General features: G+C 42.0%; 1 protein-coding gene across 2 annotated transcripts in view; it reads right to left on the bottom strand.

Moving 5' to 3' along the window:
• Window positions 1–1116: 1116 nt before the first annotated feature.
• The window catches only part of LOC141108550 (uncharacterized), a 177898-nt gene continuing 165498 nt past the window's right edge, over window positions 1117–13516 (bottom strand). For both annotated transcript variants that reach the window (XM_073600254.1, XM_073600255.1), the window contains exon 8: window positions 1117–8318. In XM_073600254.1, the coding sequence (XP_073456355.1) occupies window positions 8226–8318 (93 nt within the window). In that variant the 3' untranslated portion in view covers window positions 1117–8225. The remainder of the gene's footprint in view (window positions 8319–13516) is intronic.

Below are 13516 nucleotides of genomic sequence, written 5' to 3'. Positions count from 1 at the left end.
ATGCATGTGGAGGAAATCCGAAACATAGCGAGGACATGTAGAGGTGTGCATGGCATGTAGATAGTATTCCTGATAGAATGTGAACCTTTGACCCTGCAAAAAGAGATCTAACTATCTAGTCACCTGCTTAGAACTGTTGTTATGTTTGTAGAATCTAAACAGGCCATTGAAACATACACCAGTCCACAGGAACTTCTGCCTTGTCAAAAAGTGCCTGCTCCCTGGACCGTATAGGACAGAAAAGGGCTGAATATTCTTTGCTGCTTAAAGCTACCTTCAGAGACATGGAAAGTTGTGTGCAGGTCCCTTGTGCCCAACCTGTGGCACTGCAGCACTTATTGTGTGCTTTCTCTAATCATTTATAATGCTGAAAGTATGCTGAATAGTATGTGTGTCCCTTTGGTGAAGTCACAGGCCACACTGATGTGTCTGCCAGTATCTCTTCTTACTGAGCCACCTGAGATGCTGGACATCTCCTTGCCTGATTCGTTAGACAACTTTGCCTTGTTTCACTTGAACCCTTTGTTCTTCACACGAACTTCCTATTTTAAGCCATGCCTTTGCACTTCCTGTTTGCCAGATTAACGTGCTCTCTCTAGCCAATATCTTGCTTTGTTCACTTCTGCTGCTGTCCCTATCTTTGCTACCACTCGTTACTGACCCTTGGTATGTTCGACTATGCTTCTGCTTGATCCCAACCACCAGGGCAACCTGCTTGCATACCTATCCTGCTGGTTGGTGGGAGCCTCACTGTTGCTATAGCTACTGACCGCTATAGACGTTGGTTCAAATCCCAATCACAGAACGTTCATGGAGTTTACAAGTTCTCCCTGTGAGTTAGGGACCTTAGATTGTAAGCTCCTTGAGGACAGGGACTGATGTGAACGCACAATATATATCTAAAGCACGCTGTAAATTGTTGGTGCTATATAAATACCTGTAGTAAATAAAGTTGACCACCACTTGTGTAGGTGATACACTGGGACTGTACCACCTCTGAGTCCATAGTAGAACATGTGCTCACATCAAGCAGTGCCAGCATGCACTTGATCTGAGTGTGTGTGAGAAAATAAAAAGAACAGAAACATTAAGCGTCAGCACACATGAGCCAGTTCATTGGTGGCATTATATTTTATCAAGACACAACAGTACAGGACAATAACCAAGAAAACACTGCATTAAAATAACATTTGTGTGGGTAGTAGCAGGAAATGAGGATGCATATGAACTAATCCTGACTAGAGATAAGACACACATTAAACAATGGGAGCACTAAATATCCCTACTTCATAGACTATAACAGAATTTAAGGCAAAAAAAAATTGTAAAGAGAATACATTTAGTATACACATGCAATAAACTATTTGCAGCAAAAGAATCTCTAAGAAAAATGAGGAAAGATGAACTGACCATACTACCCCACCCTTATTTTGCAATCAAAGACTGAAATAATTATTTTATACAAAATAATATACAATATTTAAAGGGTCAGTCACCCTAGTGTGTTGAATCAACTGAGAGCTTATATCTTTCAGAAATTGAGACAAAGGTACCTCCTTCAGCCCCAAGTGATAAAGGCTTCACTGAAGAATTGAGCGGCAAGAAGGAGACTGCCTTGTGTTCGTTTTGAAAGGTGTGTAGGAGCCAGGAACTCATGTGTACTGATCTCACTTAAGCCCTAAGGCACGAAGTTCAGGGCCGCACTCTAATGACATCAACCATTAATTTTTACTACAAATCCATTGGCTTCTGCACAGTCCCCGGACCCTTGGCCAAGCCTCTTTAATCCAGATTGGGCTTAATCATAGAGGTAGCTCTACGATTAAGCCCAATCCAGGTGAAATGCATCAGAAGGGCATGGCCAAGGGTGGGATCTGTGCAGAAGCTGATGGATTGTAATAAAAAAGAATGTTCGATATCAGTGGAGGCCGGCCCTGAACTTTGTACCTTGGCGCTTATGTGAAGCGGGATGTGCTTCTTCTGGGACCAGCACCTAGTGTGGACATTAAATGGAGACCAGATACACAAGAGACTTTCAGTGGCGCTGTCTTGTCCTTCTGGCAATACAAATCTCACTGTGACAGATCCTGAGAGATATAAGAAACTGGTAGATGATTAAACAACTTCAGGTAGACTGACCCTGTTTTCAGACTAGTCTCATAAAGCAAAAAACAAACTGCCAACATACATAGAAAAATAGGATAGTGTAAAGAGCTGTTAAGGTTAGTTTACACGTTCAGCATTTTAAACATAAATAATTGTTAAATATAATTTTACATATACAAAAAGGAGGCACATTTGTGTCTGGGTAATTCTCCCTTGTGGACCTGGTAGTTAGTTTTTAGGCCTTTTGGCTGTAAACTATTAAACAAATACATGCTACTTGCTCTGTACCACTTAGCATTAGCATGACGGACTTCAATGAAAGGCGAGGACGTACATGAATGAAGGACAACATGGGCCACTGTACGTGTTCTTTTACATGTGCCAATCTCTCTGTTGTACAGAACAGATGTGGAGGCAGCCATGTTTTGTGATAAATGAAAGAAGAATTCCAGGCATGGTAAATTTTTACAAAGTTACATTGGTGCAGCTTGGACCAATGCATTCTATGTATATACCATACCGGGCTGATAACCCCGAAGCTTGGAATCACTAAAGTAAACACCATTACTCCAGTGATCTTCACTTGCTTTCAGGTCCCATGCTAAGTGGCCCAACTGATGCATTGTGAATACAAGTGGTCAGCTGCTTGGCATGGGCACCGTTTACATGATGATGTCACACTTCCGATGAACTTCCAAAGAACCCTTAGCATTCATTTAGAAGCATTCTTTGAATTGCACCGAGACAATTGGCTGATCACAATGCATCAGGCTGGCCACTCAGCACGGGACCCAAAAGTAAATGGAGAACACTGTAGTAGCACTGTCTACTTCAGTGATTTCCAGCTTTCAGGGGCATCAGCCAGGTATGGTATATACATACTACATTGGTCCAAGCTGGATCAGTTACTTATGTAAAAATATACCGTGCCTTGAATTCTTCTTTAATATTCATAAGCATGCAGTCTACCATTTCACCTTTGACTTATCAAGTACAATGACTAGTTTCTATGAATTAGATAGACTGAACATAGCTTAGTCCTCAAAAATGTCTGCCTCTACTCAAACAAGCATGCAGGTGCCTCTTAATGCAGGTTTACAGTGTGCAAACCTCAGATTAAATATTAGAACTGATAGTTGCATGGCTAATGGTAAACCTAATTTTTTTTATAGGATTTCTGAAGGTTAAAAAAATGGAACGGTGCAATAGGCATATTCTGCACTGCTTAACATAAATGTGTACCTCTTGAGGAGAACGGGGGAGCTGCAATGGCCACTGGTTGAGCACCAATGCTCTATAGCCTTATGTCCATATAGGTTAAGATTTTTCTTGTTCAGCCCAGCAGGCTGAATTAAAAAGTCACTCAATTCCCCCCAACCACGCTAAACATTGCAGATTGGCAAATCTGCAGTGCCAGGTATTGTATTCAAATGCAGGCACTGTTTGGATATTTTAACAGCCACGGGTGTCAGCTATCAAGATATGTAAACAGAGCTGGCATCTGATTGGATGCAGGTGCTATTTGGCTGAGAACTTTGGCTCCTTTGATAAAATCATTTGAAAAATCGAGATTTGTAGATCTGGGTGGTGCCAAAAGAACCAATTTTGGCCAATTCAGCAGGAATCACATGAAGTGGATTCATATATGGCCAGCTTTAAAGTGATTGTAAAGGCAAAAGGTTTTGCATTCTCTGCATTAAAATTAAACAAAAAACTTTTATAGTAGCACACTCCCTCCCAGATACGTACCAGAGCCCGATCTCGATCCAGCGCTGTTCATGTCTGCGTCCCCCCCCTATCTCACAGGCTTGGCTGAGGGCAGTTGGAGCCATTGGCTCCTGCTGCTGTCAGTCAAACCATGTGAGCAGAGAGCAGGGAGGTGGGCAAACAGCCCAACTCGGGATCAAGCCCGCACAAGTGCTCCCATAGGAGGCAGATTCCTATGAGGGCGCTCAGAAGGATACCCAAGAAGAGGAGGAGCAGCTCTGTGCAAAACCACCGCAGACAGGATTCTTGTATAATTTCCCATAAAATGGCAGTGAATTCTGATCAGTTGCTATTGGCAGCAAACATACCTTTACTCTCATATTCCTTTCTATAATTTTACTGACATAAAGACACTTTAATAAACAATTGTACAATATTAAAGCAGAATTCCTGCTAAAGCCTATCTAGTCTTAAAATATCCCTCTCTCCTAACACCTATACCAGTGATGGTGAACCTTGGCACCCCAGATGTTTCGGAACTACATTTTGCGTGATGCTCAACTACACTGCAGAGTGCATGAGCATCATGGGAAATGTAGTTCCAAAACATCTGGGGTGCCAAGATTCTCCATCACTGACCTATACTAACTAACCTGTCTAAAAAAAAAGTGTATTCTTAACTATTTTGAGGTTGCTCCGGTCATATGATCCGCGGTGTCAGCCAGTGGGGGCTACAGGGGAATGGAGAGAGTGCCTGGCAACAGCTGTGAAAGCCAGGAGCGATGACGTCGCTCATAGGCTCCCAAGGTGCAGCGTTGTTAGCAGTGCCTTCTGTCTTCTGCAGTTGCGGCTGGCTGACACAGGGGAGCCAGATCACATGACCGGTCTGGAGAAAATACCGGCTGAAAATAGGTAAGCATATAACCCTTTTTTACACAGGTTAGCATAGGTGTGCGCAGCCTATTGCATTAGGGTGTGCACCCCAAAGCTCAAACACATAATAACGATCACTGACGATGAAAGGGAAGGGGCCAGTAAGTTACATATTTACTGGTCCCTTCCCCTACTCATCCTAAAACATCCCCACAGCAACAGCCTGAGGGAGAGGAGAGTTGGGAAGCCGGCAGCACTGCGAGGGGAAGGAGGGGGGGAGCCAGGGCAGTAGGGGGGGGATCTGTGCTGCACAGTGTGATTAGGGTGTGCCTGGGCACACCTGGCACACCCTGTGCGCATGCCTATGCAGGTTAGTAAGTAGTATAGGTGTTAGAAGTAGGGAGGGAGCATTTTTAAGACTAGTTGGGCTTTAGCTGGAATTATACTTTACCCGTGTGTCTTTCAGAAAACATAGATTCTAACCAATTTAAGTCAAAGTACCAATAGAAGAAGAGTGCTTAAGCTCAGTGTGATTGTTTATCTCCCATTAGTTCAAGAAAGAACTCTCTGTAAAACAAATACACAATAATAATAAAAAATAATAATAATCATAATATGATACATATAGGCTTCTTTTCAAGCACGTATGATTCATATTTTAGTATAGCAGATAAAACTGTATTTTATTAAAGGGTGGTGATTTGGTGAAATGTAACCTGCAGATGGGTATGTGGTATTTTGCATAACCCTTTCAGTGCCTTGGGTCACAACAGGTAGCAGTGGCTGGAAGGAGAAACTACAGCATGTGGTGGGGGACCGCAGGCATCCACTGAACCTGGAAGTGCCGAATGCTGGAGGGTGTAGTTGGATTCTCAGTAGCAATATATAGAGAGAACATCTCCAGCACTCTGATGGCAAGGACCTTCCTCTCTAAGGCTGGGTTCACACTATTGTGAATTGGATGAGAGTTTCCCCACATCCAATTTACATGTCAGGAGATTGTGACCGGCTCCCTATGGAGCTGGTTCACACATTTCCGGTGTGAATTGCATAGGAGTCCTGTGCGTCTTCTGGTCCGTTCCAGGTCCGAATTCAGCCAAACATTCGGACTGAAATCAGACCTGTAACGGTGACCAGGGACGCAATGGATCCCTGCTGTGAGCCACTCCATGCTGCAGTGTAAACCCAGCCTAAATCCAAAACATATTTGAGAGTCTGGTACATTTCTAGACCCAACAATATCTATTCCCTACAGGGTGCTGTGGTTCCTCCCATCTAACCCTACTTCACTACAGGGGACAGTAGTGATGTAGAGGTCTACGAGAGGAACCCCAGTGCTCAACAAGGGACACTCTATTCAATGCCAGTGTTGGCTAGCATTGGTGCCCAGAGCTGCTCAGAGAGAGTAAAGACTTAAAGTATTAGATTACCTTTTCAGAAAACATGTAAAGGTGAAGGAACACCGTACACCCTTTCCCACCCTCCTGATCTTTGCTGTACTTGCCTTGTACACACGATCGGAAATTTCCGTCAGAAAAACCTTGGATGGTTTTTCCGACAGAATTCCGCTCAAGCTTGCCTTGCATACACACGGGCACACAAAAGTTCTCTGAACTTTCGACCGCCAAGAACGCGTTGTCGTACAACACTACGACGAGCCGAGAAAATGAAGTTCAATGCTTTTGAGCATGCGTCAGAATTTTGCGCGTCGGAACTGCTACAGACGATCGGAATTTCCGGAAATCGGAAAAATAGAGAACCTGCTCTCAATCTTTTGCTGGCGGAAATTCCTCCAGAAAAAGTCCGATGGAGCATACACACGGTCGGAAATTTCCCACCAAAAGCTCACATCGGACTTTTGCTGGCGGAATTCCCGATCGGGTGTACGGGGCATTAGTGTCAACACAGCCAATCCAGCAGTCCGGGGATTTGAAATGCCCACTCTTCTCTGTGCAGGATGGACCAGAGTGATTCACTGTGCAGGCGCTGACCAATCAGAATCGCTCTGGTCTGTTCCGAGAACAACAAGAAGAACAGGGACTTTAAACCCCCAGGCCACCGGACTGGGTGCATGGGCACTGACAGCTCAGCATCACCAGAGACAAGTACAACTGGGTGGGGGGTGTGGAGGGCATATGGTGTTGGTTTGTCTTTTTCTGTAAAAGTGAATGCTTTAACACACCATGCAACAAACAGGAAAGTATAAAGCTCCTTCTTTGCAGGGTGTTTGTGTTTTAATTTTTATTCAGCGATGAACAAGGCGATCAGTGATGTATGAAGCGCAGTCGTCATTATTTCGACCCCTCTAGCTGACAAATTCTGAAAGTGTGCCAATGACTCATTTTACTTCATTGCTCTATGTATGGCATAAACGATAGTACTTGGGGCACGGTAATGCTGCTGGATTGACATAAAAAAGGCCAAATATTTCTCCTGACTAGATATATAAATCATATTAGTTATAGGATGCATATCAAAATTCCATAGATTCCACAGTTCAATAATTTACAGTACAATAGTCAAGATAGCATGGCATTCCATGCCTGTAGTGTATATATATCATCTGTCTGGAAAGGCAGAAGGGAAAAATAATAGGTAAAGCACACAGCAAGGCAGCAATATAAAACAGCTGTGGAGGAACTGCATTTCATAATAGTTGTGTTATAGCAAAATGTGAACATTACCAGAAAAGTGATCATGCTATTTTCTACTCATACAATGTTAGAGTTCATTTCAGAATCGCTTATGTTCAACTGCTTAAAAAAAAAATAACGACATAACATAATAATACATTTCTATCCAGATTGTGTTCGTTTTTGCTTTCCTTTGTAAACCTACTGCTCTCTTCCTTCGACGAGCAGAATATGTCAGTCTTCATTGGTCCTTGTATGTATTAAGAATGGCAGATTTCCTTCTTTCGGCAGCATTTTCAAACATCTATGGATGCTTTCCAGGAGACTAAAAGACGAGAGGACTGATCTTCTCAGAACATCATCTTTGGACGCTGGGACTCAACCAGTGTGAATGGTAGGATCCTTTGCCGTAAGTTGGGAAAATGGATATCCCCTTTGAATTTTATGACCTTTACTGGCCTTCAGAACAAAACGTTCAAATTTAATAAGAATGAATTGAAAAGTTCACATGGCAACCTTCGTCACATCCCAAGAACGTACGTCCAAATTTGAAGCGAAGTCCGCATAGGTGACGACTTCAAATGTTTGCCAGTGACACACAACTTGCGCGGCGTTGTTTGGATTCCAGCAGTAGAACATTTGTTGAAGCCAAACACTATGGCAGCTTTCTAGATAATGTTGATATGTTGTATTTGCGCCCACCCCCCACCCCCCATTCTTCAGCAGTTGTTCGGCAGAAAAGCCTGAGACAGTGATTTTCAGTCACTCCGGGATGTGAAAAGGTTTACACTTAAAACACAACAAATAAACTAGTTAGTCTTATGCCTGATCCAGCATGGTCTGCAGTGCCTTCAGTTTGTCTTCACAGGAAAGCATTGAATCTCCCAGGAGGCAGCCGGCAGAGGCTTAGCCAAGCTGCTTTATGCTACACCAAACAAGCAACATGGTGCCACCAGCGATCAGGCCACCCCACAGCCACTTGTACAGGAAGCTAATAGGCTAAGAAAAGAAAAAAAGAAAGATTACAACATGATCACATTGCTACATAATAAAAGTGTACACAGAAACTAATTCCTTGGTTACCATTCCTCCCAACTTCCTGAAATGGCAGTGAGAGAGAGACACCTTTCGCACAAATAGGAAAGGGGGGACACACCCCCTGTCATGAGACACGGAGCATGGAGAATGAATGCACAAAAAAAAAAAAAAAATGGTTAAACCCACACATGATTACCCCTAAAATAAATATCCATTCATTTAGGGTTTGTATAACCACTTGACCTCCGGGAAAGATTTACCTGCCTTCATGACCAGGCCATTTTTCTGCTTCGTGGCACTGCCTTACTTTAATAATTGTGCGGTCGTGCAACGCCATTCCCAAATAAAATGATCGATGAAATAGAGCTTTCTTTAGGTGGTATTTGATCACCACTGAATTTTATTTTTTTTTGCGCTATAAACAAAAAAAAAAAGACCAAAAATTTTGAAAAAACTAACTCAATATGTTTTACTTTCTGCTATAAAACACAATTAAAAAAATCGAATTATTATTATTATCAATATGTATTCTGCTACATATTTTTGGTAAAAAAAAAAAAATCCCAATAAGCGTATATTGAATAGTTTGCGCAAAAGTTATAGCATCTACAAACTATGGGATATTTACTGGAATTGTTTTCTTTTTTTTTTAATACTAGTAATTGCGAGTGATCAGCGACTTATAGCGGGACCACGATATTGTGGCAACATTCTGACACTTTGTGGGAACCAGTGACACTAATACAGTTATCAGTGCTCAAAATATGCACTGTCACTGTACTGACATTGGCTGGGAAGGGGGTTAAACAGCTAGGGCGATCACATTGTTAAATGTGTGCCTAGCCAGTGTTGGTGTACTATATGTGGTGCTCTTACTAAGGGAAGTGATGTATTTTCTTTCCATCACTTCCCCCACCAGGATGGAGCTCTGCCCCGTTTAAATAGGCAGAGCTCCGTCCTGTGTGTCTTCCTGACAATCAGCGGGTGATGGCGGACATCCATTGGCCGGCACCCGCTGATCATCTTCTCCTGTGACTAATCACAGCAGGAAAGGCGCGCCCCCTACCCGGAAGTGCAGAATCATGTATGTATATATATATATATATATATATATATATATATATATAAGCGATTCTGTACAGTGCGGCCGCCCTGTATCAATAAATCTGCTATAGGGTGGTCGGCAAGTGGATGGGAGGTTTAGGTCAGTCTAACACTTTTGGTAGCTGCATAGGCATTTTTTTTTTAAAAACATTTTGAGCCATTTGTCCAGTAAAACTGTATGTACATTCCTAATGTGTGAATGGGTGAATGAGGTCAAATCAAACGATAACAGCTTAAGGACCGCCCCACATACATTTACGGTGGCAGGATGGCCCTTTAGAACAAAATCACGGAACTGTACGTGATTCTCATCCTTGGCTCTTGTGCGCGCATGCTGCCAGAGCCCCACTCCGATTGGACACAGCGGGAGCCAATCAGCAGGTCCGGCGGCCGTGATGGCTGCCGGAGCCCCCGGCGATCATTTGGCGGTCTGCCCATGTAAACAAGGCAGATGGCTGTTCTGCCAGAAAGGAAAATGGAGATCTCATGTTTCTGCTAAGCAGAAGCATGGATCTCCGTCTTCCTTTAATCAAAGCACTCCCCCCCTACAGTTAGAGAGCACACACAGGGAACACAGTTAACCCTTTGATTGCCCCTGATGTTTACCCCTTCCCTGCCAGTGTCATTTATACAGTGTCAGTGCATTTTTTTTTAGCACTGATCACTGTATTGGCGTTACTGGTCCCCAAAAAGTGTCACTAATTGTCCAAGGCAATGTCCCAGCCACACTAAAAATCGATGATTGCCACCATTACAAGTAAAAAAATATAAAAAGTCCCTAAATCTATCCCATAGTTTGTAGATGCTGTAACTTTTGTGCAAACCAATCAATATACGCTTATTGGGATTTTTTTTTTTTTTTTACAAAAATATGTAGCAGAATACATATTGGCCTAAATTTATGAAGAAATTTGATTTTTTACATTTTTTTTTTGGATGTGTTTTTTTTTTTTAAATGGTCGGTTTTGGTCTATAGCGCAAAAATAAAAACCACAGAGGTGATCAAATACCCCTTAACCCCTTGATTTCCCCTTGATGGTAACTCCCAGTGTCATTAATACAATGTACAGTATTATCACTGATCACTGTATTAGTGTCACTAGTGACATCAGTGTCAGTTATTCTCCCTCCCAGCAGTGTCAGTTTGCCCGTCGCACTATGACAGTCACACTATTAGGGCGTACACACGGTCGGACTTTGTTCGGACATTCCGACAACAAAATCCATGGATTTTTTCCGACGGATGTTGGCTCAAACTTGTCTTGCATACACACGGTCAAACGAAGTTGTCGGAAAATCCGATCATTCTAAACGCGGTGACGTAAAACACGTACGTCGGGACTATAAACGGGGCAGTGGCCAATAGCTTTCATCTCTTTATTTATTCCGAGCATGCGTGGCACTTTGTCCGTCAGATTTGTGTACACACGATCGGAATTTCCGACAACGGATTTTGTTGTCGGAAAATTTTATCTCCTGCTCTCCAACTTTGCGTGTCGGAAAAAATCCGATGGAAAATGTCCGATGGAGCCCACACACGGTCGGAATTTCCGACAACACGCTCCGATCGGACATTTTCCATCAGAAAATCTGACCGTGTGTATGGGGCATATGAGTCGCTGATCACGGTCATTACATGAATAGCCTCTAGAGCTGAGTAAATTCCAGTATATATACCATAGATTGTAGATACTTTGACTTCAAACCAATTGATTTACACTTATTGGGACTTGTTTTACCAAAGACATTAAGACAAAGACATGTAGCAGAATATTTTTTTTTTGTATCAGATATTCTTTATAACAGTAAGTAGAAAATATTGTGGTTTTTTTTTTGGTAATTTTCGGTCTTTTTTTTTTTTTTTTTTTTTATAACAAAAAAGAAAAAGCCCAGTCTTGATCAAATTGCACCAACAGAAAGCTAGATTTGCGAGAAAAAAAAAATTATATAAAATTTAATTTTGGTACAGTGTTGCATGACCGCACAATTGCTAGTTAAAGTAGTGCTGTGCTGAATAGAAAAAAAATACCCTGGGCATAAAAGGGGTAAAACCTTCTGGAGGTCAAGTGGTTACTATTTTCTCTGCAGGCCGTATGTAATTCATTCATAAAGAGTAGCGTGAATGAAGAAAATACTGCATTACGGCCACTAGATCGAGCCGATGATCATAGGATATACTTATTTCCTATGATTGTCAGCTCCATCTAGTGGCCGTAATCTGATATTTTAAGGAATCCCTCTAATTTTTCTGAGTAACATTCAACCTGAAGAGAAAAGAGCTACATAACTTTAAAATTGTGTCCCTATTCTTACAGAAATATACATGCAGTGCCATGGGATGAATTGCTCTTTACCTCAGACCTGGACATTTGAGGAGCAATGAAGGGGCAGATGGATTTGGTTCAAATATAAGGACAGGCATACCTCCCAACATTTTGAGATGAGAATGAGGGACATCTACTAACAAATGTATGTAGGCATAGGACACGCCCCCTGCCACACCCCCTTAAAGGAGAATTAACCAAAAAAAAGGATAATTAAAACCACAAGGACTTTTTTTTACCGTGACTATTCCTTTATATTGGCTTTTAAAATGTACAAATGCAGCCATTTAGAAATGGGATGAAAGGTTTAGCACTGGGAAACACTTTTTGAAAGATAAAAAAGTGCATTTTATATACATCTGTATAGATCAGACCAAAATGAGGGACGAATGAGGTGGAATGAGGGACAGAGGGGCATTGCTCCAAATCAAGAAAATGAGAAAAAGAAGCACTACTAATGCCACATCCAGAAGTAGAGGGACACAGGGAGGGGTACTACTAGAGTAACCAAAAGGCGGACTTTTTTAGGCATGGAAACAATGGAAAAGTGACAAAAATAATATTCATAACATTTATTGAAAAAAATACATCATATAAACATAGTGTTCAGAAAGAGATAAAAAACATGAAAATGATACAGTTTGTACAGTAAGCCCTTGTGCGTCTACGTGTTTCTCTGTGAGGCTTCTTCAGGACACGATCAAGGTTCAGGGACGTAACAAAAGAGAAAGGAGAATAAGTCTCACTATCTTCGTTTTGGTTAGGTCTCATGTACAAAATCCCCGTAGCCGGAAAATTTCCAAAAATATGAAAGGTTTATAGCAAATAGTATGTAAACTTCAAATATTGCTACAGCAGGGGCAGGTGTATGTATTGTATCCAGCTAGGAAAAGACCAACAGGACAATGGTACTGAAAGGTCCAGCATCCAAAAAGGAGAAAAAACCTCAGTGAGGTTGAGCACTGCCAGCGGCATGTGATATAGCCAATGCTAGCATGCAATACATGGAAATAAAGATAAATGAATATGCCCCTGGGAGACAGCCGGGTGCTGCACAGGCTGTCTCACAGGGGCATATTCATTTATCTTCATTTCCATGTATTGCATGCTAGCATGGACTATATCACATGCCGCTAGCAGTGCTCAACCTCACTAAGGTTTTTTCTCCTTTTTGGATGCTGGACCTTTCAGTACCATTGTCCTGTTGTTTTTTTCCTGCCTGGATACAATACATACACCTGCCCCTGCTATAGCAATATTTGAAGTTTACATACTATTTGCTATAAACATTCCATATTTTTGGAAATTTTCCGGCTACAGGGATTTTGTACATGAGGCCTAACCAAATTGAAGATAGTGAGACTTGTGCTCCTTTCTCTTTTGTTACGTCCCTGAACCTTGTTCGTATCCTGAAGAAGCCTCACGGCGAAACGCGTAGACGCACAAGGGCTTACTGTACAAACTATCATTTTAATTTTTTTTATCTCTTTCTTAACACTATGTTTATATGATGTACTTTTTTCAATAAATGTTATATTATTTTTGTCACTTTTCCATTGTTTCCATGCCTAAAAAGTCCGCCTTTTGGTTACTGTAGTAGTACCCCTCCCTGTATTGCTCCAAATCATGGACAGTCCCTCGAAATTAGGGACAGTTGGGAGCTATGGGACAGTCCCTCGAAATCAGAGACAGCTGGGAGTACCAATCCCCAGTCTGTATTATTTTAAACTG

The sequence above is a fragment of the Aquarana catesbeiana genome, linkage group LG09 (assembly GCF_042186555.1).
Source record: "Aquarana catesbeiana isolate 2022-GZ linkage group LG09, ASM4218655v1, whole genome shotgun sequence".
Classification (NCBI taxonomy): domain Eukaryota; kingdom Metazoa; phylum Chordata; class Amphibia; order Anura; family Ranidae; genus Aquarana; species Aquarana catesbeiana.
The sequence above is the reverse complement of the archived record's forward strand: the minus strand, read 5'-3'. Positions and strand labels throughout refer to the sequence as shown.